This window comes from Passer domesticus, chromosome 7 (assembly GCF_036417665.1).
Source record: "Passer domesticus isolate bPasDom1 chromosome 7, bPasDom1.hap1, whole genome shotgun sequence".
NCBI classification, from domain to species: Eukaryota; Metazoa; Chordata; class Aves; order Passeriformes; family Passeridae; genus Passer; species Passer domesticus.
Genome location: NC_087480.1, coordinates 36,149,212 through 36,175,886, shown reverse-complemented (window position 1 = coordinate 36,175,886; position 26,675 = coordinate 36,149,212). Strand labels below are relative to the sequence as shown.

The window sequence follows — 26,675 nt, the reverse complement described above, 5'->3', positions numbered from 1 at the left end:
CTCATCTAGACACAAAGGCTGTGTTCCAATGAGCAAACCCAGACAGCCACAGGAACACTGAGACAAGGCTTCACGAGTATCTGCAACAAAAACCCCACTAATGCACCCACAAAAACTATCAAGTGCCAGAAATACAATGCTGCTTTGGGGATTTCAGATACCGTACAGAGGAATTCAAACACCCAGGTGGAAGAGTTAGGAACACAGCAGTCTCTTCTCCCCCAGCATTTCAGTTACCCTGCAAACCATCAGGGTTCTCACAACGACCTGCAAGTGTCCTTTTCTCAGGAACAGGAATATACCAAGCACAGTCAAACCCTCAGCAAGGCTATTTTGTGGGAAAGCAGGAGGCATTCCTTCTGCACCCAAGCAGAAAGCTTACCCCATCTGGCAGTGCCCTCCAGCACACTGCGCTCACAAACTCATTTGTGTCATCTTCTTTCCGGTCCTTGTCCAGGACACTTTTGACTGTATCAAACTTGAACGTCAGCAGTGTCTTTGAGAGGCCCTTATAGTATAAGTAAAGGGAATTATTTTCACTTCCTAGAAATAAAAAAGACAAGTATACAAGATCAGGTTCTGTAAAGACAAACAGAAATAAGGGTTCTTAGCTCTTAAGAGGTTCTTAGCTCTTTCATTGCTTAAAATAGGCAGAAATAAAGGTTCTTAGCTCTTTCATTGCTTAAAACAAGCCTAGACATTTCCTTGTAGTTACCATTGTGGTCATGGTGCCCTGGCAGCTGGAAGTGCTCCATTACACTTAATAACAGGACATGGTTTTATTACAAGACAACTGCAGCGTGCAGCACACCTGCAAAACATACAGGATTCCAAGAACCCTCCACAAACTCCTCAAGGCAAAGCATTTTGGGCAGAGAATCTGCACTACCACATGAATTACTGCTACATCCAGCCTGCTCAGAGCCACAGCTCAAAGGCAGGTAGCACTATCAAAGTTTTGCCTGCCATAATCAAGTATGACAACTTGGTCTGTGGAGGCTTAAGCAAGGGAGACTAGACTGTGCAGGCTTTATTTAGAAATCCATCCCAATTTCTGCCTTGCAAGCTGCACAGCAATCAGGGAACACACAAGCTGAGGTCCTCCCTTCAGTGCTGGCACAGCTGTCCTGCTCATCCCACAGCTATCAGCCTGTCACTGCCTTCCCAGCAAGAGCTGTGGATTTACAGAGCTCTGACAGCCTGGCTTAAGCAGTGAAAGGACAGAAGAGCCAAAGGAGTAACTAATGATTCAGTCTTCTAAGGAGCTGTTTGCAATGTGGGCACTATTCTGAATGCATACTGAGTGACAACTGCTGGAGCCTCACGTGGCCCAGGCTACTGGTGGTGCATAAAGATGTGCCAATTGTTGATCTTGAAATACATAAATTATATCAGCAGCAATGACATCAGTAGTTGATTTTGATGACAGCAAGCCTGAATCATCATGCACAAACAACTCATCTGCAGCAGAAGAAAACCGTCTACAGACCCCCTTAGGTCAGGACTGCCAATGCCATTCTCTGGGAGGGGAAGGAGTGTGGAAATTCACAAAAATTTTCTATTAAAAAGCACATCCAGCTAAATAGCACAAGTGGTGGTGTGCTTTGCTGCTGGTGAGGCCCCAGCTCTGGGAACCCTGCTAGCACATCAGAGTGGCTGCTCTACTCACCACAGGCTATGTAGTCTCCATTGGATGCCAGCCCCACAAAGTTCTTCTCGTTGATGTGACCCTTGAAGGAGCGCAGGCAGTGAGGCTTCCCTACGTTCCACAGCTTCAGCTGACTGTCTGTTGACCTGAAAACAATACTTAAATTTACCCTGGTGCCATATGGCAGGAACTCCTTCCTCCCTGGCCACCCTGCTCCTCAGCGCTCCAGTGGCAATGTAAATGTAGGAAGCCTTAGTGCACAACAGGAGATTTATCCCACTTTCAATCACATGCAGCTCAGCTTGAGCTCAGAAAGATATCACCTTATTTTAAAAGCCTGTCAAAACACATTACACGTTTGAATAAAAACTTCCCTGAAGTATTACTCTTCCTTTCTCCTATCAATTGCAGAGCCCTCCACTGAACTGCATGGCCTCTGGGCTATCGCTGCCTCCTCCAGATCCTCACAGATCCAAGACACACCAAAGTTATTTATATTTTAAACCTTTACAGCATGGATAAAATCTGTTCCCTTCTCTGTGCCAGCTGCAACTCTCATTCATGTCTTTCCAGGGCTTGGGTAGGAAGCAGTCTCCTCGCTCCCCAGTGCCCTGAAGCACATTCCCCTCCTCCTGCCCAATACCAAGCAGCAGCACAGAAAAACCTAATGGGGCTCAGAGTTGCTGTTAAAATTAAACCTGTTTTTCTCATGTGTAATCAAGATTGCATGGATACACAACTCAAGCTTCTACCTTTTTCACCTTGCCAGGGAACGTTAACTATTACTATTCAAAATATACAAAATATGTTTGGATTAAATCACAATTGTTGTTTCCCATGGTTCACCAAAATGCAAATATACCTGCCTTCAAAATGTTTTTCTGTTTACTGAGAGAAAACATTTTGCCTTTGGGGTTATTAATCTGCTGCCTGGCAGATCTCAAATAGGAAGATCCCACATTTCCAGGAGATATAGGATTAATTTCTTCCCCCAAGGCTGAAGAGACATGAAGATAATCTCTCACTTCACAGGCATTATTTCCTAGCAGTCACAGCTTACATGGCTCTGGTATTCTGGCACTCACTGAGATACACAGTTGGGGAACAAATGGTGATATGGTGGAACTGAAGCCCCATGAAGCCATTTTAAAGAAGGGGATAGTGCTGTTCTGATCCCCAAATCTGAAAGAGATTGGGAGCAGGAGCTGTCAGCCTCCAGGGTAGGAGGGAGGGGAAGCAAGCCATGCTCCCTCACACAGGTCATGGCACCAACCTTGCTGCTCCCTGAATATTTGGAGCTGAAAGGAAAAAACTCAAATCACACAACATCCATCAAAAATTACCAATGACGTAAGACATGAGCTCTGCACCAGCGTCCCATTTACCTAAAAATATAGCACAAAGGAGGAGAGATGTACCTTGTGCTATCCTGCAAAAAAGCTTATCTCAGTCCTCAATGACAGCTGGAATGACAAAGGAGAGATAAGGGAGCTGCAGCAAGATTTGTTAGGCAGTATTATTAGTTAGTATGAGGTCAGATCACAAAGAACATATGAATTTTATCTGCAACACTGTGACTTAAGCAGGAGTGCCTTCCTAACCCCAGGTTGAGATGGGAGGCCCAAAACAGAGCATTCAGCTTCTCTGCCTGGTGCTTGTTCCACATCTGTCCCTGCCCTATCCTGCTGCTCATTCTCCCTTCTCTTGTCCTCATTCAGAGGAACAGCTCACAGAAGGTAAAATGGGGTATACTCCTGCTTTTTTTTTTTGGCCCACAAGTACATGCAGGTGCTTTCTGTGCTATTAAGAACAGGTATAGTTTTAAAATGCTGCTTTTAAAAGCTTCAGAGTTGCCTGGACACTAAACTTTTCTGCAGACAGGAAAAAAACAGCAAAAGACTAATCCCTGGTCCACAAGCTGTCAGATTCCTATGACAGCTGCTGCTCTTGGCTTCCCATCAAGAAGACATCAGATACACAGGCACTTAACCTCTGTATTTCACTGGCATACCTACTAGGTGTCTTCATCGAAATAAAAACACTGAAGTCTATTACTAATATAAATTTTTTACTGCTTATGAATTCCCATCAAGCTCTAGACATGTTTACATTGCTTAGGATAAGCATGCCATGAAAGAAGAAAGTAATTCACCCTTGAACTGCAAGGAGAGACAAAGGCCATTGATCCTGGTGGTGTTACACTGCTCTTCTGGTTTCATATCCTCTCCAAAAAACATCTTGGATGGGCTGCTCTGTTAAATCTGTCTCTCTGTAAATCAGCACTGTAATCAATGTGTTGTGCTAAATACCAGGCAGTTCTGAACACCCCTGAGGTCAAAACCTATCTCTACAAGGCAAAGAAAATCAATGCAATCCATAAAACAGCTTTAGCTAGAAATTTAGAGAATCTGAATATACATATAATTTTTTCTTAAATCAGTGCTTGATTTTTGAGAATCACTACACTGCTGTTGCCTCTACTCAGTTTGCAAGAGGAAAGGCAGGAAAAATAATCTGCTCTGACATTTCTCCCTGTTCACACACCAGAAGGTAGGTGGACCCTTCAGTCAGTCCCCTCACCCTGCTGCTGCCTGTCCAAGTCTGACAGCTCTAACAGCTCTATCAATAACTCCTCTCAGAACTTTGGGAGAGGCTTTCTCAGAAAGCTGGCCCAAGCAGAACAGGGCCATTCTGTCCTAAAACATCCCATAAATGATGCTCCACTTGATTATGGCTGCAAAACATTCCCAGTCTGTTCCTGTTTCTATTAAACACTTTCTCTAACAGAGATTTGGTTCAAAGCATTAAATTTAATTTTCTCTGTGTTCCAGATATGAATTTGCAGCCTTATAGAGTTATAATGTTAATAGAAGTAAGAAGAGAGAAGCTGATTAAATATAAACAGTACCAGAAGCCACCAGGGAATCCTCCATCATGCAGCTCAGCTCACAGTAATTCCCCTTGCAGCCTGAAAATACCTTAAAATGCTGTGTTTCACTGTGTAAAAACATGGACAGAACCAAGCTGGATAACCACTGGCTCTGCCCCTGTGATCCATCCCTGCTGCCCTCAGGTGTTACACACAAATGTGCTTGGATCCAAAATTCCCCTGCAGCCCCTCACCCTCCCCATTAGGAAAGAGGGGTTCACCTCTGGTTCACTGAAGAGGCTTGTAGCCAGCCACTGCCAATTTTCCCTAGGTGATCTGACATTCACTCCCATGTGACTGAAAACCTATCCAGAAGAGAGGCAGCCACATCTGGCTTTGGGCAGACACATCAGGCCATGTAACTGAACAGAAGATGGAGAATATTGCTCCTCAGGGCCTCCACAGCAGATCTTATGGTCTGCCCTGGCTGAAAAGCTGCATGCTATTAGAGTCATGAAACACAGCTTCTCTTTGTCCCCTTTTTTACCCAAATATAAGCCCAAAAAGGGCCTTCACAGAGCAGATAATAAATTACCAGAGAACAGATCAAACAGTCAGTCCTACTTGAGCTGCTTTCAGGCTGTGGCTAAACCTCCTCTTCAGACCATATACATAGCAGCACTATTTGATCTCTTCTGTCACTCATCTGTTGTGTTCTACTGCAGATTTTTATCCCCAGGGCTCTGCCAGCAGCTTTCTCCATCAAAGAGCTCTGGCCAGGAGCATCCTCAGTGCACACAGGGAAAGCAAAGTCCACCTGCAGCTTCCCAAAGTAAGCACTTGAGCACAGGAGCCACATCTAGTTATCTTCATATTCCTCTTAAGCATTTTAGCTCCACAAGACAGAGCACAGCCAAGTGACACCACGAACGAATTTCTATTTTTGACTCAGAGAAAAGCAACAATCTGCCTCCCAAAAGCACAGCAGCCTGTGAGAGCAGCCACCCACACAGGTGAACTTGCTCAGCAGCCCTGAAGGAGCACAGAGGAGTGAGGGCTGCAGAGTTTTTAGCCTACATAAAAGGGAACACTTACGCAGAGACGATTTCTTCCCCGCTGACGAATTTTGCATAGGAGACTGCCTTGCGGTGCCCTTTGAACACCATGATGGGCTGCTTAGTGTTGCGGAGGTCGTAGTAGTGAACACAGTGATCTGCACACGAGGGAGAAAAGGAATTTAATCACTTGGGAAGGACGCACAGCACCTGTAATGATCGCAACAAAAATCCTGCCTGCAGTTTTCACATCTCACTTCAAGCCCCGGCTAGGATAAACAGTCTGTGCTACAGCAAAAGAGGGTTCCTAAAACAGCCCCAAAATTCATTCTACAAGGGTCCATGCTCCCTTTCAAAGGGTCAGGAAGGAAAAAAGGTACATTCACATGTGTGTGCCTGTACATGAGTCCTCCTGCAAACCCCATGACCCTGTTCAAGGCAGCAGCTAAAAGGACCCACACCTCTTCTGCTGCCTTCTCAGCTCCCTGCCCAGACACTCCAAATGCCATTTCCAATTCCCAGCCTCCTTCTTTTCCTTCCTCAAGCTGTCCTCTCTTGGAAAACTGTTGAAGAACTCAAGGGTAAAAACTCAGTCTGCTACTTAAACTGGATTGTGGAAAAACAGGATTAAATTTGTCATGCTTGCTTCTGGATGGATAACCTTCCTACCTTTGTTTTTTGCTTCTCTCCTCTGACTTTATTACCAATCAAGAAAGAATTAGCATTTCTGCTAATGAGGGAACAGACTAAATTCCAGTTCATTTTAAGATTTAATTCACAGATGTGCCCCAGTGCCACAACCATATGAGAGGGATCACAGCAGAATTAGTGATACGTTTGCTTTTCTACACAGCCAAATGTCAATTCCCAAGAAACCAGAAAAACAAGAAGAGAAAACCTCATGAGACCCAAGCCCCCAACACCCTCACAGTGCTCTTCCAGCTCAACAAGGTTAATAAGCTTCTTCCTTCCCAAATTTCAGCCTTTATCGTTGAATTTCTTTTAATTACCCCTTGCTATTCTGGAAGCACAGGGAGGCAAGGCCAGGGAAGGCCACACACATGGAAACCAAGCTGGACATCTCTCTCACTGAGCAACCTGTGATAGCCAGACATCAGCTGAAATCTGCTCTGACCCTCCTCCCACTGAAATAACGTCCCACTGGTGGAAGCTTATCACAAAGATTACATAAAATGAATGTAAAAGCCAATAGCTACAGCTATTTTTGTGTTTGCACAGCATTTCAAAGCTGGGTGTTGTCCTCTGCACAACTGGGAGACCTGCTGTCTCAAAATTCCATGTGGTTTGAGAGATAGCCAGGTTTACCAAGGTACTGCAACCAAGGTACTGCAACCACCAGAGTAGCAAGGGGAGCTCCTCCCCCAGATTAGGGGCTAATTAGTGGCCATGGCAGGACAGGGTGGGCTCTGTGTCAGAAACACCTTCAATAAAATAAGGTGGGCAGGCAAATCACCTTCCCATCTCACTGCTGCCAGCACTTTACTCTTTGCAGATAAGCAGCTCAGAGGCCTCTCTGGGTAAGGATTTCTGTCTCTCTCTCTCTCTCTTCCTCCTCAAGGTGTAAAAGCAGATGCTCCAAGCAGCCACACCAAGTTTTCTCCACCACTTAGATGGACAAATTACTCTTTATGTTGAAACCCAGCAGCTATTGCACCCCTTACTATCAACACTGAAGATGCTGTTGCTGTGCCCCAAGCACTCTTTCACACAGCTCCTCTTTCACCTCTGAAATACTAAACCTTCAAACAACTAAAATCCCAGTGTGCTCCTACCATTTGGGTATTTTAATTAGCTGTAGAGCAACACGATGTTGCAACAGGCTTATTGCACAATGGGTTAATTTTCTAAGGGATTTTAATTAAGCATTAACACTCTAACAAGATCTGGGCATCTTGGTCTCTCCTACTTCCCTGAAAGCTGGAGCCAAGAAACTCCACAGTTTTTCATCTATCCAGCAGACCTGTGGGAACTGTGAAACAGTTAACTGGTAATTGTTATTTTAATGAGCAGAATGATTCTAGCAGGGCTTTCCATTAGGAACCAGTTAGTGGATAAGCCTTTCAAGTCTATTTTTGCTTACAGTTTCAACACTGACCCATCATTAGGGCACCTTTTAGAGCACCAGATTTTATCCTTCAAGAAAATGGCAGGGAAAGGATATCTACATGTGAGCAGCTGGAGCAATGCAGAGAGGAGAGAGCTGTAGCAGGGCAGACAAGTCTATTTGCAGAAGAGAACCACGAAGTTGCATTCACCTTCCAAACATCCCAGTAAACAGCTCAAAGCCTGGCAGCATCTGGCCCCAGCAAGGCTGTGCCTCTCGGCATCAGCAGGGCAATCAATCACTGTCTGCTCTCATCACAACGGCTCTGAGGCAACCAGCAAGGCCACTGGGCTCCAAAATTAGCCACTTAATTATTAATTGATTATTTCAGCAGACAAAGTGTTGGCGCCCAAATGAGTTTTAGTTTTTTGTTTGTTTTTTTTAAGTTCAATTGAAGCAGCTATTTTTAAGTAGATACATGAAGATGAATGCTCACTGCACTCATTAAAATCTGAACAGGTGGTCATGTTTTACAATTAAAGAGATACTCTCTCTTGTAGGCCATATGGACTTCACAAAAAACATGATAAAAATGCCATCTGCTGAGGAAGTAGAGAGCCCCAAAGTGAAGCGAAATGAGAAAAATACAACTCCCAGGGACCCCAGCAGAAGCCTTGCCTGGTGGACTTTGATGATGTGAAATTGTCTGGGAGGAGCAGCATCTCTGGCACACCAGCAGATCAGAGGTGAGGTGGCAGGGTGCTCTGGGAGGCTCAGAAAATGAGATTTTCCCAAGAGGCAGATGAAGGTGGGGGAAATGGAGTGGGTAACGAGGGGAATCAAACACTTCCTGAACTCCAGAAGAACCTATCAGCTCATCCAGCATCCCAGTTCTGGCTCCTGCTCTCAGCATCCCTGGCAGACCATGGAGCATGCTCCACTGCTAACCAGCAACACCAGGGGTATTTGCTTCTTGTTTGCTCCTCAAAATGAACAATAATATCATAATTTAGCTAATTTCTACCCCAACTAGGAAACTCACTCAGAACAAGTTCATCTCAGAATTCACATTTAGAGAATTAAAGCCTCCTGCCTGCCCAGTCCTTGGGCAGCAACAGCTCCCTGCTTCACCTTTTCTTCTGTATTCAGGCTTAATTTAAATATTTATGAAATAAAGGGAAAGAACATGTATATATTTCATAACAAATTAAACACTCCAGAACAATTCTCATCTAGTTCAATGTCACTGCAGAAGCTGAGCATGACAGAAATCTGCTGCTATACTTTCTGAATTCAAATGTTTGCTGGCAAGTGGTTTTATTTTTCTATACATGTATTTTTAAGTGATCTCAGAAGGCAAAAAGGACAGCTAAGCTCTGCCATTGCTGCAGAGAGGTCTCTGACCACAAGCCTGAGTTTGTAAATAGTGCTTTTCCATTACACTCAGCTTACTTCCCTTAAGACACTGCTGCTTTCACCTTTGAGCCATCAAGTGACAACTAATCAAGAATTCAGACTTCTCCAAGCTCCTGAGATCTTGCCACCTCTTCAGTAAATACAACCCGTGTCAGCAAAGGATGGCATCCCTCTCTGCTCAGCTGCTCATAAATTCACACAACTCCAGCTGGCAGGAAAAGAGCAAAAGAGAAGGATGGGTTTGTGCTCAACAAGGTGAAGGGATCAGCACCTCCTTGGCCTCAATTCTCAGATTCAGCTTGGTTGCAGGGGTGGGGATGCAGTAAATGAGCTGATGATGTGGTTACACAGTCACAGAAAATCAGATTTCAGAACTTCTAAAATAAGACAATTGGGAATTGCTAATGGAGCCAGCAGCATTGCAGGTAATCTCTGAGTTGTTTAGAAAAATGGAATTGATCTTGGATTTTATACGAAAGAAAGAAAAGGACAGAGTCTGTTTTTCCCAGAAGTGATTTTCCTTACATTTAGACTTGTTAAAAAAATTTACAAAACTGCTGTTAGCAGCAGGCTTTGGGTTCAACACCACCTATTGTAAAGCTCTTACTGTGCAGTGATGCACAGCAGCTCCACAAAGAGCAGCAAGGGTTATGACAGGGTGTCACACAGCAGCAGTTCTATCTTTCACTGAGTACCAGCACACACAAGGCAGCCACACACAAAAACCAGAGAGCAGAGCAATCTCACTCTCCAGGTAACATTCATCTTGTAGGTCGTGTGTTTCACCCACTTTCACCATGAACATTAATCAGCATCAGCTAATTCACAAGACCCCCCAGGCTTTTTTCAACCAAGAACCACTTACTTGAAGGAATATCAAGCCAAGGACAGCAAAACAGAAATTTACCTGCAATGCAACAGTTTTATATTCAAAGGATGTAACCACTAGAAAGACCCAAGAGCTGCATACAAAGGTTCTGTGGCTCTCCTCTGGAAAACTAAATTGCTGGAGAATCAATGCCCATTTTTCTTATTTCAATCATTTAAAAATGCACATTTCTCAAGAGTTCAATATTTAGATTATTGATCCATTAAAAAAAGAAGTCCCTTACATTACTTAGATTTCTCAGCACTCACAGACTTGTGAATATAATGATGCTCCTTGTTCCACAGCAGATAAATGCCACAGACAAGAAGATGCCCATATTGAAATGCACAGCTGTCAGGTAGGCAGCCAGATGTTAATTAAGTGGTCTGCTAGAAGTATTCTGTGATCAAGGCACATTTTGGACTTTTTCAAAATAAAATACATCTTCAACAGCAAACCTAAAGGTCAAAATAATTTCATACATTAATGCTCTGGCTACAGCCTGCAGTCCTGCATATCTTGTGCTACAGATCTTTTACTGAGACAGAAGCTCAGGCTGGAGTGTAATCTGTAATGTGCTCTTGTGCTTCTCTCACCATGATGGTCTGATCTGTTATATCTAGTAACTCATGTCCTCAGCTCATGACTGCCCCATGTTCTGTTTTCCTCCACTTGAACCTCAAGCTTGGATCAAGGCTGGTTTGTTTTCACCAGTGAAACTCTGTACATCAGCAGGAACAATAAGAGATGTTTATAGTCTGAGGGGGTGTATTTAAATGACCTGTTTAACAAGACAAACTGAGTCAGAGCAAATTTGGTGCAAGATACCTCTGCTTGCCATCAATTAGATTATGCTGGGGAAACCAAAAGAACAGCAAAATAAAAGGATATAAAACAAGCCCACAAAATGCTTTTCATCAGAATGAAAAGAGGAGAGACATGACTTTGTAACATTTCATTTCAGTTTTATTTCCGTTGGCTAAAAAAAAAAAATAATTTCAGAGTTCCTAGAGGAAGCATCTATCACTCAAACATTGAAGGGGTTAGCTGAAGTCCAATTCTATATATTTAAACATCTACCTACACAAATTGATCTTTTTTCACTCGTTTCTCCTCTGTATACCAAGTGTAAGCAAGATCACTCAGTTTTCAGGGCTCTGAGAATTGTATCTAGGCAACTTGTTTAGCAGGAAAATATAACTACACCCTCATGCCTTCAAGTGTCCAGAGTACAGTGGTTCAAATCAAAGCTTGCTTTGGAGTGTCTCTGGGTAAAAGGAAAGAGCACCCACTGTTATTTCCCTACCTGGTGTGTCATGAAAGAGGGGATGAGCCATCCTGATGAATATTTGCTGAACAGAGATAAACAAGAGGTAAAACAACAGAACTTTAGATGGGTTAACCAAAAGTCTCTTTTTTGGCCAAGCTCAGTGTGATTTTTTTTTTTTGCTATAAAAAAGGAAGCTTGAATCCACAAAGGTAAAGTCTTCGGCTAGACTAAAAATGGAAATAGGATCAGGAGACTTACATGAAACCTCAGTTTTCACCAGGAAAAAAGCTTTCTTCTGTTAGGGAGGAGAAAGAAGAAGGAGATAAAAAGGAAAAACATCCTGACTTAAAAATAAACTCAAATCACTGTCCTTCCATACAGTACACTGAGGATGACATGGCACATTAGGGTACCTTGGTCCTTAGAGAAACCTGAACAAGGGCCAGGTAAGCAACACCTGAGAAAAGGCCAAACCCTGAAAATTAAATGCTTGAGAACTCATTTCCTTAAATTCCAGAGGAAATCTACAAAAGTCATCTACCTAGCTCCAGAATTACTTACAGACTTACTGAAAAGCCATTAATAAAAAAAGTGGAACTTCTCCAGTGGATCTTCTATGTACCTGTGCACCAGGAAATGGAGCCTCCCTGCCAAGGCAATGATATCAAAGGCTGGGTGAAAGACAACTTAGAATTTAATTATGATGAAGCTCAAATGAAACTTAATCCTATATAGAATGCCAGATCTGTTAGACATCTGGTTTTGCTCAAGGGCCCTGGAAGTAATGGAATACTGTAGTTTGGAAGGGACCTCTGAAATCCAGCCAGTCCAACTGCTCAGTCAAGGATGGGACAACTGCAAACTTGGATTCAATTCCCAAGTTAAATAATTGTGTTCAAGAGCCCTACTCAGCCATGCTCCAAGCATTTCCAAAGACAATTCTATAAACTCTTCCCTCAGCTGTCTTGAAAGTGCTCTTATGTCAAAGGATTAGGGAGATTTTTTTCTTTTTAATACAAACTTGCTTCAGCTATTTGCTATTGACACAAGAAAGGCAAGGCATTAGCCCACCTCTCAGCACTACAGCAATCATGTTTGGGCTGTGTTTTGCTGCACAGGTTTCTGGCTTCTCAGATCTTTCAGGTTTTGTCTATCGACACCCACACGACGGGGGTGGCACAAAGCACTGTCATGCAACCTTAGCTCTCCTTTAATTCATTTTTTTTTTTCCTTACTAGTGAAAAAAAAAGAAAAGTACTTGCAGATCTTCATGTGACTGAGGTGACTTTATTCAGGAAGTTTGGGGTAGAGATTTAATCTTCCCTACAGCAGAAAGGCAGGCTGGAGTTTGAACATCCGTATGTGTGGGTCTTGCTCTGGAGAGAAGACTGGGGACATAGGACAGCTGAACATTCAATCTTTGGGAATAATTCAACTCAATAAGACCAGTGAAACTTCATGGAGTGACAACTTCCCCAAAAAAATCTCTTTCAGGGCAGAGGAGACAGCAGGGAGGAAAAAAAAGGTCTTTATTTCAGTAACAGAAATGCAGAGTAGCATTTGGCAAAGAATGGTGAAGAAGCCTTCCAGCCAACAAAACACTATAAACAGGTCTATTTCAATTGAGAGAGTAATACTGGAATTGGGTATGATGAGCACAGGGTTTGGCCTATCACAAACCACTTCTGGAAGGGAAGACTGTGAGAGTTTCCACTACATAAAATAAACAGATGCTTCAGGAAAAGAAAAGAGATGACAATGCATTAAGGACAGGGAAAAGTGGACTTGAATTCACAGGAACAAAGCTCTGCACTAAAAATTAGCACAAGAATTTTCTGAAGAAGGAATTAGATAATATCAACAGCAGTAAGTTGACATCAGTGCCCTCTGTACAAACAATTTCCCTTACTGTAAAGGCAAGAGATTAAAAATGGCTTTGATACAGCCTGAAGCAAAGAACCTTTGCGGACAAAACTGTCTGGAGCATCCTGCTGAAGAATGCAGTGTGCTGCTTCTCTCCTGCAGCATGACAAATCACATGAAGAGCAGACAGCAGAATGTCACCCATGACCCATGTCACTCCAACACCTCCCCACAGAACACTGCAGCACAGGTAAAGCTAACTGGTATTTTTAATTTTTCCTGTTTGTACCTTCCCTTCCAAAAAAGCCCCAATAAAGCAAGAAAAATTTATCCCAACAGCCATTATCACAGGCACATTAAAATGTTAGCTGGATGTGGCTTTTTATTCACAATTTTTATTTCCAGCAGAAACTGCAAGTGCTTTGTTTCTATAATTAAGACAAAATTATTCATCTGAAGCATTTGCTTTTTCCATTTCTTTTTACCTGGAGTTTCCTTTGCAGTGAAGGAACAGTTTTTCTCTGAATAACCATTTTTCTGCAGCCCTGGGGAAATCTCAGCAATCTCTTTTAGAAGCAATGCTCTGCTCCACAGCAGCAAACTGTAACAATGCCCTTATTTTGTATTTCAGGTGTGTGTCCAAGATGATTTGGGATGCAGTACTTCATTTATATTTGCTCTCAGAGTTCTGTCTAGACAAGTGGTACCAGACTCCCGGGGAGGTCCTGCACACCCCACCTTCATACGTGTCAAATATTCAATGGCCACCCAAAAAGGGACTGAACTTGAGGAAAGCATTCAATACATATTTTCCCTGCAGGTGAAAACCTCCCCCGTGTGCTCTAAAGACCATACAAGATTAAGCAAGGTCTGTATGATTCATTTTGCTGGTAGCAAGATGTTAAAAAATCCCAAACAACTAAACCCTTTAAAGTGAGGAAGCCACAGAGCCCATGATGTTAGCAAGGAGATGAAAGGAAGTTTCTAAAGCAGAGGAAGGCACACGGGTATTTGGAGATGACAACTTAATCTCATTTTCCTACACTGCAATACAGATGATGGGCAACAGCCTCCAAAGATTAGATTTAAGGAATCCAATGGAAATCTACCCTCAAAAAAATCATATTTAGGGAATTAAAACACAAATCCAGCCCAGGTTTTCATTTAAACAAACAAAGAACACAGCTTTGAGAAGAAGGAAAATGACCAGCAGTGTTTAGCAAAATGGATGATAAAAGAGGCACAATGAGAAAGATCCACTCCATCAAAACTGAAATAAAGAACTGAGGTTAGACTGAATGTCTGTCAGTTTAATCTCTGGCAAAACCAACAGCACAATAAGACCCTTCTACTCTTCCTTCTACAAAAGAAAGGCTCAGGGGTGTGCCAGCACAGGGTTTCAGGTCAGCACTTGAAATATTTTGACAGAGCTCTGCAGGAAACACTATACCCTGCTTCAGCCAGTGATTTGCATCTCTTACTCACACCAACTGTACTATTTTTTAAAAAATATATACCAACACTAGCATTCCTCTAAAGATCTATATCTCCCTCTGCTGAACAGATAAAGAGAACAGCAGCCTTGATGGGAACTGCCAACTGGATTTTTAACCTTTGTATTCCACAGATTCCCTATAGCTCAAAGTTACAGATATCATTTGCCAGGTTATGGATAATGGTCTTTACACACTGGGGACATTTTGTTACTGACTTGTCTAAAGCTTTTGATACAGCAGCCCATAAAGCCTTCATCCTAAATAACTTGTCTTACATTAAGGAGAGAAGGAGGAGACATAAAACATTAGATATTAATCAGGTGGCAAAAGGGCTCTGATGGGAGAGAGAAGCAAAACACATTTTTCTAGAACTCTTTTGAAACTTTGACCTTTATGGTTTTAAAGAGCTATAGCAATTTCTCACAGGAGTAAGGCATAGATTTTTTTTGCAATTCAAGGGTTGCTGTCTATCAGACTGTTGGAGAAACAAAATATTCAGTACACACAAGCAAGATTTAATAATGCTACAAAACTAATGAAGACAACAGCAGTAATAAAACCTGGAGCTTTGGAAAGAATTCATTCTTCACATCTGAAACAGGAAAGAATAGTTATGCACTGTTCAGATGCAACATTCAGTTATGCTCCTAACACAGATTTTCTCACTGGCTATGTAAATACCTAACTCTACATGCACTAGTCCTGTAAGCTGATGTCCAAAATAAATTTTATGACACCTATAATATGTGAAGAACAGTCATTTTATGGTAAAAGGTGCTTCAATTCCATGCTGTTTAAATGGACTAGACCTTGGAAGAGATGAAACTTCTTACATGAGCAACAGGAGCCTTACTTGCACATGGAGTGCTGGGTACATCTATCAAAGCTAAAAATACCATGCCACTTGCTGAACACATCTCTCTCAATTCAAGATACATACTGCACACAACAAACACTTTTCTTAATGCCAAAGCCATGTCAGCTCTGGTTCTTTGAAGGAATCAAAGTTGCTCAAGTCACAGAGCTGTGATGCAGGGAAAGGGCAGCACAGTCAGATTCCCTGGAACCACACACTCCAAGAGGTCAAGATCATGCAGACAAGGGCTTGAGGCATTACAAAAGATGGATGTAAAAGGAACATCCTCCCTAGGATTTTAAGAGTGCATTTATGAAGAAACAGCTTTCAGGTTTCTGTTGTATTAGTAGACACCACACAAAGAGAACCAAACAGGCTTCAGAGCAGTTAAAGCAGCTCTAAGGAAAGGAAAGTGCAGGCTCCTGAGACCTGAGCTGGCCAAATTATCAGTCAAACCTGATTTTAGTCCAGAACTACATTTTGCTTCACTAGCCTGAGGAGATATTAGTCTTAACTAGCTTCTGGAGATGATGATCTGATTCATTATCTAAACTGACCTCACAGCAGACTCCACTGGAAGAGAGGAAGGACATTAGAAGCGTTACAATTGCTAAAATCCAAGCTTCAGATAGGAGGGCTTAAACCAAAGGTATGGTGGATTGTGTACACAGGGAAACAAGCACAGGAAAGCATGTGATGATACACAGGTATCCAAGGGGGAAAAGAAGCAACATACCCTAAGGAGGCAATAAAACAAGTAACATGAAGAGCAACTGGATTTGCACATGCATCTACAGTCTCATTTTTTGTCATTTTCTTGAGATTTAAATGGCTGATATGAACCTTGCCCAAACACTTAAAACTCTACTCTTAAAGACTGCTGCAATGTTTAGATGCTCAGACACTAACAAAAGATGAGAGCCCACACTGCACTCACCAGTTACAGATTTCCCTGTGCTATGTGACAGTCATCACAGTTAGTATGGAAGCACAGTACCCAAATAAAAGGCTGAAACAGGTCATCCATGCAGTCTGAACAGGAAGCCATTACAGAGGATGTCATTCCAAAGAGCAATTCCTTTGAACGAGCTACCAGAAAAACTGCAGCTTTGGAAACTGCCGAGGTTGGAAAGCATTAAACTCTTAAGGGATACAGCAACAGCGAGCAGCAAGAGCAATTTGGCATTCTGAGAGAAAGATGAATGTTGGAGTCGGCTATCTGTTCCTGAATTCCAAGGCTCATTTCAATTTAAATTTGAATTTCGTCACATTGACTAAATGACTTCTCTGCCAGTTGTAAGACAAAATGTTCATGAAAAGAATATTTAAGCAAACAATTAGTACGCTCATTTCTGCCAATGACAGATTTATCCTTTTCTCTAGAGAATCAAATGGAGCTTTTCAAGTTCATTTTATTCATTCACTTGTTACTGAAGTGTGATGACCTCTGGGACAAAGTTAGGAAACTCCCCAGTAGGTCTCTATATTGTTAGTCACTATTCATTCCAATTGCTTTATCCTAGACAAGTCAGATACTGCTTTTTCTGTGTAAGTAAAAAAGTTCTATCAGCTCTTGAACTCTTAAGGCTTATGTGAAAATTGCACCTGCGACACATCCTGCACACTGATGAGAGGTTTCATAGCCCTTTGTGATTTCCTAGGAAGCAGTGGCAGCAAGGCAGGAAGACACTACCTGGCAGATCTGGCAGCATCTCTGATGTGCAGGAACAGAAAAATCAGCTTTACTACAAAGATCTTAAGTTTAAATAACATGGTATAGGTGCAGTTCTTCTCACTGTCAGTCCCAAGCAGAAGTACAATGTGATCCACGAGCCAGAGAGATTGCCTTCACCAGGACAGCAGAAGGCTTGGTTTGATATCTCACCTTCATTTACATCCCAGGGTCCATGAAGAGGGATAACAAGTAAGTTAAACCTTCAAAGACTTGTCCTCACCTAAAATATCCCATTAAGCTCAGTGTTTCCACTACAATAAGTGCTTTGGGATAGAAATATGATCACAGCCCTACTGGCCAAAAAATACAGATTGCTCCAAACAACTCTCAACTGACTGAAGTCCTGTAAATGCTTTCCAATGCAAAACAAGTAAGGCTTTACAGTGAATTCTGGAATGAGTTTGAATTAAAGGTGACAAATGTGCACTTCCAAAACACAGACCTTGTCCCCTACTTCCCCTGCCAACAGCCTCAGAGATCATGGACTAGAAGAAGGTTTATTATTGCATACCCACAAAATGAAAATGCATAGTGCAGGTAAAGTCCTGTCCAAGTAATGGGCAAGCCCTGAACTGCTGCATGCCACTGCTTTCATCAAGGTTGGATTCTGAGCACTCACTGCTGTGAAGTTTTCCCACAGGTTTGTAAGGAATGCCTAACCTTTATCTGTGCCTTTAAGCTCAATTCATACACTGAAGGTAATTTTGTAGCTCAACCCCAAGGAAGCTGCCTAACTCCACCCTAAGCATGTCATATATTCACACAAATAGATCCTTTCTGAGTCACTGCAGGCTTTCAACAGAACATACTACTCACCCATGAGAATCTATTAAGGTAAGTCCTTGCTCTCAGCTGGAAAACATTAATTCTCTTCCAAAAAGGCACACTACCTTCTTGGTCATTAATATCCCATCATTCTTCTGAGCTGAGTGACAAGCCAGGTAAGTCACCCAGATCTGAGACAGTGTACGAGGCTAACTCTACAGGGAGATGTTTGGAAAAGAGAAATCACTGCTCCAGTTACTGCAGCAGAAAAATCAATATTTCTGGTCAGGATAGTCTCCAAAGTGGCCCCACTTGGACACCAGGTATATTAGAAAAATGGAATGATGATAAAAAAGCCACTTTTGACCCTGAACTGTGATGCAGAGACCTTAAGGGGTGGGTAAATAACTGCAAATGAAAACAAAGTTGTTGACACAACAACAGGAGTCCTTCATAATGCTGCTTCCATAGTATCAAATTATTTTTGTGACCATCCAAAACCAGAATACATCATTGTTCAATGCTAAAGATGGTGCACATGAAACATCTTTAAACAGACTGGAAAAAGTGGTGGGGAAGGGCAAAATCACCTTGGAAGGAAAAGCAGAAAGTGAGGAAGGGAATAAGGAAGAGAGAGCTGGTAAGAGAGCCTCAGCATTAAGAGTACACCTCATGTTCACTGAGGGTTTGCCCCTTGTTAGTAATTACAGTTAAAAATCAGTTAGCATTGATACAGGCTGCCAAAAGCCTGTCTGGGGCTGGCACTGGTGCTCCATGGATCAGGGAATAACTTAATCCAGAAAAAAGGCAATTCAGTTTTGGCCATGCAGTTGGTAGTGTGAAGGAAGAGATGGAAAAGCAAAATCTGGGGTGTTTAGGAGGGAGTATGGCATCCCCAATGCAGCAGTCTCCAACTGTGTTGCTCTAAGTAGTAAGATCAGCATCAATCAGCACCATCCCACTTTTTCCCTGCTGTGATCACTTCATCTGAACCCACAATATCAAGTTTGTGACAACACAGCAAAGCTGTTTTAGGGACTGATCAAAGCTAAAACTAATGCAGCAAGACCATAAATTCTGACTATGCTGCAGCTGTTCTGTTGCTATCCTGTCCATATGTGTTTCTCTGCTGCTTGCACTTATTTTGTGAAGCTCCTGGAGAGGAGACAGTCTCTGTCCTGCATTCTGCAGCCCTGAGAAACCTCTCTCAGCCCTCAATCCAACCTGCTAGATTTGTCAGACCTAGAGGGAAAAATATAGTGTTTGAGGAGATGATGCATCTAATGTCATAGAAACTTCAGATCTCTGAATCCTTACAAAACCTCTGCATAATATATAGGAAATAAAAAGTCAGTGGTAGCTGCTGACACTATTACAAGCAGGCTGGAATAAAACATTCCTACTATCAATAGCTACACTGAGCTCACTGGAGTTAGCAGACAGTCTGATCTCACCCAGACTGCACAACTTGGATATTCCAGCTGCAAAGTGCATGATGCATTTTCAGCCTTTAGTTTTCTTTTTAAAGCAGGGAAACAGCACTGCTAGAAAATATATGGGTTAAGGACATCAATGCTGTTGCTGAGGCAGAACAATAATAACTTCAGCCATGATTTATATAGCTAATTTCAGAATAAAACCCTATCTGTTTTTAAAAAGAGGAAAAGACCACAAAATGACCTGATTTTGTATTTGGCAGTGATTACAGTTTATACTGGACAATGTTTCAACTCAGTAAGCATGCAAATAGAATATTTTATTAAAGTAACAGACAAAAGGGGTTTTTGCTTCTTCATGTGCCCTCTCTACTGCAACAGATTTTATCAGGCTGCAGTCAGACATACCAGCATTCCTCTCACCTGAAGTGCCTGATTTTAAGTGAATTACTTCTCAAACCAATATCCATTTCTCTTCTATAGGCTCTATTTCTAGTTTATGGCCCATTTGTTCTGTTTTAAGCTACCCAAGATAATTTTTTTTGGTCATCTAAAAGCTTCAGAGTGAAGAGTACAGAAAAGAAACTTATATATCATCCACATTAGATGCTAATCTTGAGATTTGCTTTTTTAGTGGCATCTAAAGCTTGTTTTCCTACATCATCTGAAGCCAACTCAGTGCTCTCTACTAGAGAAGAGTGTTCCTCATGGAGATATACAGTCTAACAACACTTTTAAAGATGGCTATGTTTAAATCAAAGCATCACAGCAAATCCTGTGACAGAACCCCCCCATTTCACTCACTGTGCCACAAGGTTCACAGCCTGACTTGGCTTCCAAATCCACCCCTACAGTCCTTCAGTTCCCTCCTTTTATTTGGCAATGCAGAATGGAAACTGGGTGCAGGTGGAAATGCTTTTATTAGACCCTGATCTCTGGTTCAAGATTCCCTACAGGGAACGAAGCAAAGTCAGGCTGTGAACCCTGTGCTGCCTCAGCTCACCTAATTCATGCCATGTGTTGGCAGATCTCTAAGGGACCTTGGTATCTTCCTTACAATTTTTCTGTAAAAGGGTTTTAAAATTGGAGAAGGTAGAAAAGCACTTCTGAACCTTTCACTTGTGCACAATGTAGCATGGTGGGCCGTGTGGGCCAACAGCCAAAATATTACAAACAAGTGAGAAGAAATGTAAGATGGGGACAGGGTGGAAAGGACCTTAAGATGGTAATTCTGTTTCTGTGGTGAAGGCAAGGGAGGAACCAGCACAGAGATGCTGATCTAGATGAAAGATCTGATTAGGGAAACCCATTTCAAGGAGGGATTCTGAACAGATAGATGCAAGTGGACAAGATGCATTTGTCAAGGGCAGAGAAGAGCTTTTCTTAAGCAAGGTGTGAAAGAACATTATGAAAAGATGGTCCAGCTTTATGAATGGTTAAGAGAACCTTTAAAGAAAATAAAAATGTCAACCCTGAAAAATTTCTACTTCAGTCAAAATTACATTGCTTAAAGAAGTTATGCTGGCTTTCAGCTATTCTGCATACAGAAAAAAGGAACTGAAGTGTGTATGTAATTAATAGTACAATAAATCAATTTACTTCTTCCTTTTATAGCTCAAATATTATGTACCAATACTTCCTCCCTATTTTGTGAATTGCTTACCTCATCATGTCTTAAACTATAGATATATACATATATACACACAAAAATACAGACATATATAGCATTAGGCTCCATCAAATCAGCAAATAAATTGAGATTATATAGAGAAACAGCACTTCTGTTTAAATACAATACAAGACTCTGTGGGGCATGAAATGCTCAGAAGTCTTGGCTCTTCTATACTTGAATAAATCTCTGAATAAGTAATCAAAACAGTTTTCAAAATGTGAAAATCCTCTTAGCCATGCGAGGAAGCCAAGGCAGGGCTAAGACAGCTTTCTGAAATTGGCCACTACACTGGTCACTGAATTAGTGTTTAGTGCTGCTCATTTTGATTTCTCTGGGGGCAAACAGGAGTGGTCAAAGTCAGTGTGCCCTGTTCCCTGCTTTTTTTTTTTAGTACTACTCAAAGAAGTCAGCTTTGACTCTTCCTTTATTAATTTTATAGCCTATGTGACAACTCATGCTATGCAACAGTTATGTTCCTTTTTCCACAAACTAAATGAAATTATTAAGCAAGACTAGCTGAAGCTGATGGAGAAGAAAAACCTTTGTCTCCATCATAACACACTAAACATGACTGTTTTACTATATGGGGTATGAAAGTAGACACTAACTCATTTCTTTGCTCTGATTATTTTTTAGGACTTCAGAAATAATGTCTTTCAAGATACCAGTGTTTCTTTTAATATGCCATTTTCCTCACATGTATTTATGGCTGAAAGATCAATTAGAATTCCATTGTGGGAAGTAATTTCCATCACTTCAATTACCCCATGTAATTGTTTCAACAATCATAATATCAATCAAATATCCATTTTAATTTTTATTTAGAGATTCAATTACCAAACATCAAGCAGATGCAAACACTTCTTTCAGTACAAATACCCTTTTACCCCTCAGCATCCACTAAATAATAGAAACATGTATGCAGTCCTTTAAAGCCTCCATGAAACTTCTAGGGCTTGCTAATACTTGTTTCTCAACACACTTGCTGAAGACAAGCCCAGTTTGTTAGACCTGGGTGTGGGGACAGAGACACCCCACATGCCCTCCAGCTCCAAAATCCTTCCTTGATTTATCTGTGCCTTATCCCCCCTCTGCCTTTCAGGTGGCACAGAACCCCAGTTACCTATTTATCAAGAAGAATTCTGTTTCATAGTGCTTTTACAGGTATATTTTAATCAGTGGCTGATCCATTTGGAGGTAGTGTTCATCTTTCCCTAGAGCCTTTCCCAGAGACTCCCTTCTCATTCAAATGCTGCTAGTAGATGATGTCGTTCAACTATTTTTACATGTGATTCACTAAACTTCAGAGAGAGGCCTGTCAAGCAAGTCAATATTTTACACTCCATCTTGAGTCCATTTCTGGATTCAAAATGCAAGTTTATTTTTTGCCTCCTAAGAGTTACAACCAAAGCAGAATCGGCCTGGAAATGACAACACCCAAATGAAATGGCAAACCAGTGGTTGCAAGAATGATCAACGTTATATCCCAGAGTGCAGAGAGAACAAATGTTGTCAGAACAACTAGTTACAAGTCCATTAAAATTCCCCAAGGAGAAAGAAAATGCAGAGTTTGTTAAACATTTATAGGCACCTGTGAATTTTAGTTACTGTATGCATAGCACAATACAGCTTCCTCCCAAAGCGACACCTGCTCTGCTCTCAGATCTTTGTGTCATCACCAAGAACCATTTAATCTAAGTGAATAAAAGGCTCCCTGTGCCTTCCCCACTGACTAATTCAAAAAAATAAAAATGTTAACAGCCATCTTTGCCCAGCTTAGGAAAACATGAGCCCACCCACAGGGATTGTAGTTGGAGCTAGGGGAACATGCACAGCCACAGCTTTACAGCACGCTTCAGGTAAAACCAGTTAAAATTCCCAGTATGGCTTTGCAGCATTTATAGAACAATATTATAAATCAGAAAGAGCAGCTCTCATCATGTTAACACATTGAGACTCCCAGAGCTGAGCTCTGCCTGGTTGCCTTAGTGATCCCAATAAATGCACTGGGTGATTTCTTTACCTGCCTTATCTCTGATAAAGGCACCCAAATGATAAAGCCAGGCTGGGGCGTGACATTGACACAGTATTGTGGCACTTGAGAAGCTTTACTCAGAGACATTTTAACTGCAATGACACTTCAGCCTTGGGCACAGCAGCCAACCTCACATATTTGGGGAGAATAAGGAATAAAGGAAGGAAGAAACAATATCCCTTTGCCCCAAATCCCTTTTACCTACCTGCACAGCCAAAAGCTAGGTGATACCTAGAAGATGGGCTGAATTTGACACAACACACGTTAGCCTTGGCCTCAATGCTTGCAACTGAGTTGTCCAAGTTGGTAGACCACAGTTTCACTAGAGAAAGGGAAAGAGAGGCATGAATAAACAAAAAAACCCCAACAAATACATGAACTTCATCTGAAAGGCCTAAAATCTAGTTATTTCATGAATAAGATTCTGGAAAGCCTGAGTTGCTAAGACGTTAGTGAGTCTAAAGGGTCAGTTATCACTGGTGGTTGATAAGTTTGAGAATATTCTCAAGTTCATATTGTAGATATCCTGCCCACTTTTATACACACAGGAGATGCCAGAAGTGCCCATCCCACACACCTGAGACCATCAGAGCAGGTGATGAACCACATGCTATAATCTCAGTTACTGCAGTGCAGATTCATACAACCAAGGCTTACATCCTTTTCTGCTCCTTCTCCCTGGGCTGGGATGCAAGAGCTCCATGCTCCACAGCAAAATTGCTTTGCACAGAATAAATATACCTAATTGTATGCACAGTGAGTGAGAACAACTTGTTTTATTCGTGAGAAACTGGCACAGACAGGAGAGAAATCAGTATGCTGCCTTCCTATGATGCAATAATCCCCTGGTACAAGAACTTTACTGTTCTGTGAGAGTACCACATGAACACTGATTAAACTACGTGCTAGAAGGGACTCTTCCACTAAGCACTCCAGTGCTTCAGAGAATGACCAGCAAAAAACACCAGGCCTTTTCAAAACACAGCCTTCCCCACCTGCCAGAAACACTTCAAGCACCATTTAACCTTAAGATGGAAGAGTGCCAGGTGCTCCTCACATAGTTAATCTTATTATTAAAAGCTAAACAATGCACTGCCTTTGGCCCAGATAAAGGAGCAGCAGATTGGCATCAAGCCCCATTGATGCCTACAAGGCAGAGAAGACTAAAACATCTCCCCTCCCTCTTTTCCTGATGAGTGGATCAAGCTGTACTTGAGTACCACAATCTGAGGCTGGAAGCAGAGCAAGCTGGAACCAATGTTAAACACACAGTTGCTACAAGAAGGGTTAAAAGCCCCTCAAAAGCTCCCCTTGAGCTGCAAGGGCTTCCTCAGAGCTGTGGCAAACAGATCCTCCTTTCTTACTGAAAGATCCCTTTGGAGGCGAAGTGAGCAAAAATGGCAAAACAACAGGAACCTTGCAACCCACTGTGATCAACACTTGAGAGATCAGCAGTTTTATGGGGTGTCTCCATCCTCTGAGCGGTCCTCTGTGCCACCTGTTAGTCAGCATTTCCCAGGGGCTTTGAGGGAGAAGCAAGGCTTCCAGTTGGATTATCCAAGGAAGTTTTAGAAGACAAAAGAAAAGGAGGAATACTGGCAGGTTGGTTCCAGTGCTCTTTTTAATAGTATGGCAAGCAGTGAAAGCAACAAGACTGGGCTGTTTCTGACCATACAAGGATGGAGGAAACAGCACTGCTCAGAGCACACCAAGGAATGACTGTAAATACAGCACTGTGTGGATATCTGGCAGCTGTCTGGAACCATCAGAAAGCAGCACACAGACACCAGAAGAAACACAAACCCCAGTGGCATACTCTATTTGCCCAGAAGCATTATGTAAAATTCAATGAAAACAGCACCCAGCCTTAGGTTGGTTTTCAGAAATAAATGCATTCTCGCTGATCAGAGCTATAATATTCACCCTAAACACCTGGCTACATTTTTAAGTGATATAAAAGCTTTGCAAGCATGACTTAAGAAGCTCTCTTCTCCCGGGCAAGACGGGATGATAAAGCTTCTCCACCATGTTCTGGATAGAGGGGAACAAGAAAGAATTTTGGAGAACAAAAAAATATTTACATTTGGCTTAAATGAACAGACACCCAAGAGATGAGTAGTCTAAGTTCTGGTGGCAGTAAAGGCCATCAAGTTTATGGATGAGATAAGAAGCAAATAAAACATGTTTATGAGAGAACAGTGTCAGCAGACAACACCACTTCAACTTGAGGAGTGTGAGGTGGGTGCATGATCTCAAGGCCAGAGCAATACTCTGCCAAAATCTATATTAAAACAACACAGGCTTTCTCTGAAGCTTTCCACCCAGGTACTTAAAGCTGCATCCAAAGCAGCCAAGTCTCTCCTTGACCCTCCCAACCAAACAAATGGCCATCTGGTCCCAGCTCGGTATCAAAAGCTAATTGAGGGCTCTGTTTCAGCTTGGCTCCTTTTTTCATTCAAGCTTGCAGGTCATAAGCTGAGCCATTTAATCTGGTGAAGAGACAATCCATGTGCTCAAAGTCATCATAATATTCGTTACAACTGACAGGCACAGATTAGAGCCTGCAATTTCTGTGATCTAACTGCTGTGAGATACGCCGGGCTCCAATTATATCTTAGTCAGTGCCATAAAAAGGATAGATGGGACACATAACAACACATAATGAAACATGTCAAGTTTTACCTAGAACTGCCCATTATTTTTTAAAAAGAACTGACAGGTTAATAAAGCATAATTCATAAGGGTAGAGTTTATTTTCTGTAGCTTTCATCGGTTTTGCTGAGGTCGAGGCAGTAATTATCCGACACAGATGTCTTGGTAACATCTAGAATTGTGTTGATGAGACAAGCAACCATCTGAGATTGACTATTTCTGAAACACATGTTCTCAAAGCGTATTTTCTCTCATTTTGCAGCTGCTGAGAGACATCTTTTTGTGGCCAAATACCTACCCCCTCACTAAAGTATTAAAAAGATGCCTCCAGAACAGTTTTTTCGTTTTAAAGTGTTTCAGCCTTTTCAAGAGTTTTTTAGTTGGAGTTTTACACCAAATATGTAAGTTCATCAGTTATTTTTCCATGCATCAGTTCTGTGTCTAAACACTGAGTAAAAGAGGCAGAAGCCTGTCCTACAGTAGCTGAAGGTTGATGTGCACAGTTGGTACACAGAGTAAGGATGTTTCATCCAGCCTGTCACTTGTGAATTCTTATCTGCTCATCTGCTGCTACTCCAGAAAAGCTCTAAGCCAGGAACAGGATCTCACTACCAGAAAATTCATTTGCAGAGATTAGCAGAATCCCTAGGAAAGGAGAAAGCTGCTGAATTGTCCTGCTAGGCAAAATTTTGGATCCACTGCCTTGTGCAGGGTCAGGAAGGTGGTATAAACATGACTGTCAGTAGGCAGTAACTGCAGGGCACTCCTTCCATAAGGCACAGACTTTATTGCCAATATCATAAATATCAACATCCTCTTGACTTCTTCAAGGCACTTCCACTAAATCAATCCAACAACCCCACAAATCTCCAGAAAATTACTGAATTTTTAGCCAGAAAGATGACTAAACTGAAGGTTCAACTAGATATTTTGAGGGCAATAAATACCTACATCTCAAGTCAACAGAAGCTGAA

General features: G+C 41.9%; 1 protein-coding gene across 7 annotated transcripts in view; it reads right to left on the bottom strand.

Annotated features, from left to right (window-relative positions):
* Positions 1-26,675, bottom strand: part of COP1 (COP1 E3 ubiquitin ligase) — a 122,203-nt gene that overhangs the window by 29,938 nt on the left and 65,590 nt on the right. For all 7 annotated transcript variants that reach the window (XM_064427719.1, XM_064427720.1, XM_064427726.1 and 4 more), the window contains exons 15-18: positions 23,255-23,371; positions 5,613-5,730; positions 1,670-1,794; positions 383-543 (exon numbers count right to left, since the gene is read on the bottom strand). In XM_064427719.1, coding sequence (XP_064283789.1) covers positions 383-543; positions 1,670-1,794; positions 5,613-5,730; positions 23,255-23,371 — 521 coding nt within the window. The remainder of the gene's footprint in view (positions 1-382; positions 544-1,669; positions 1,795-5,612; positions 5,731-23,254; positions 23,372-26,675) is intronic.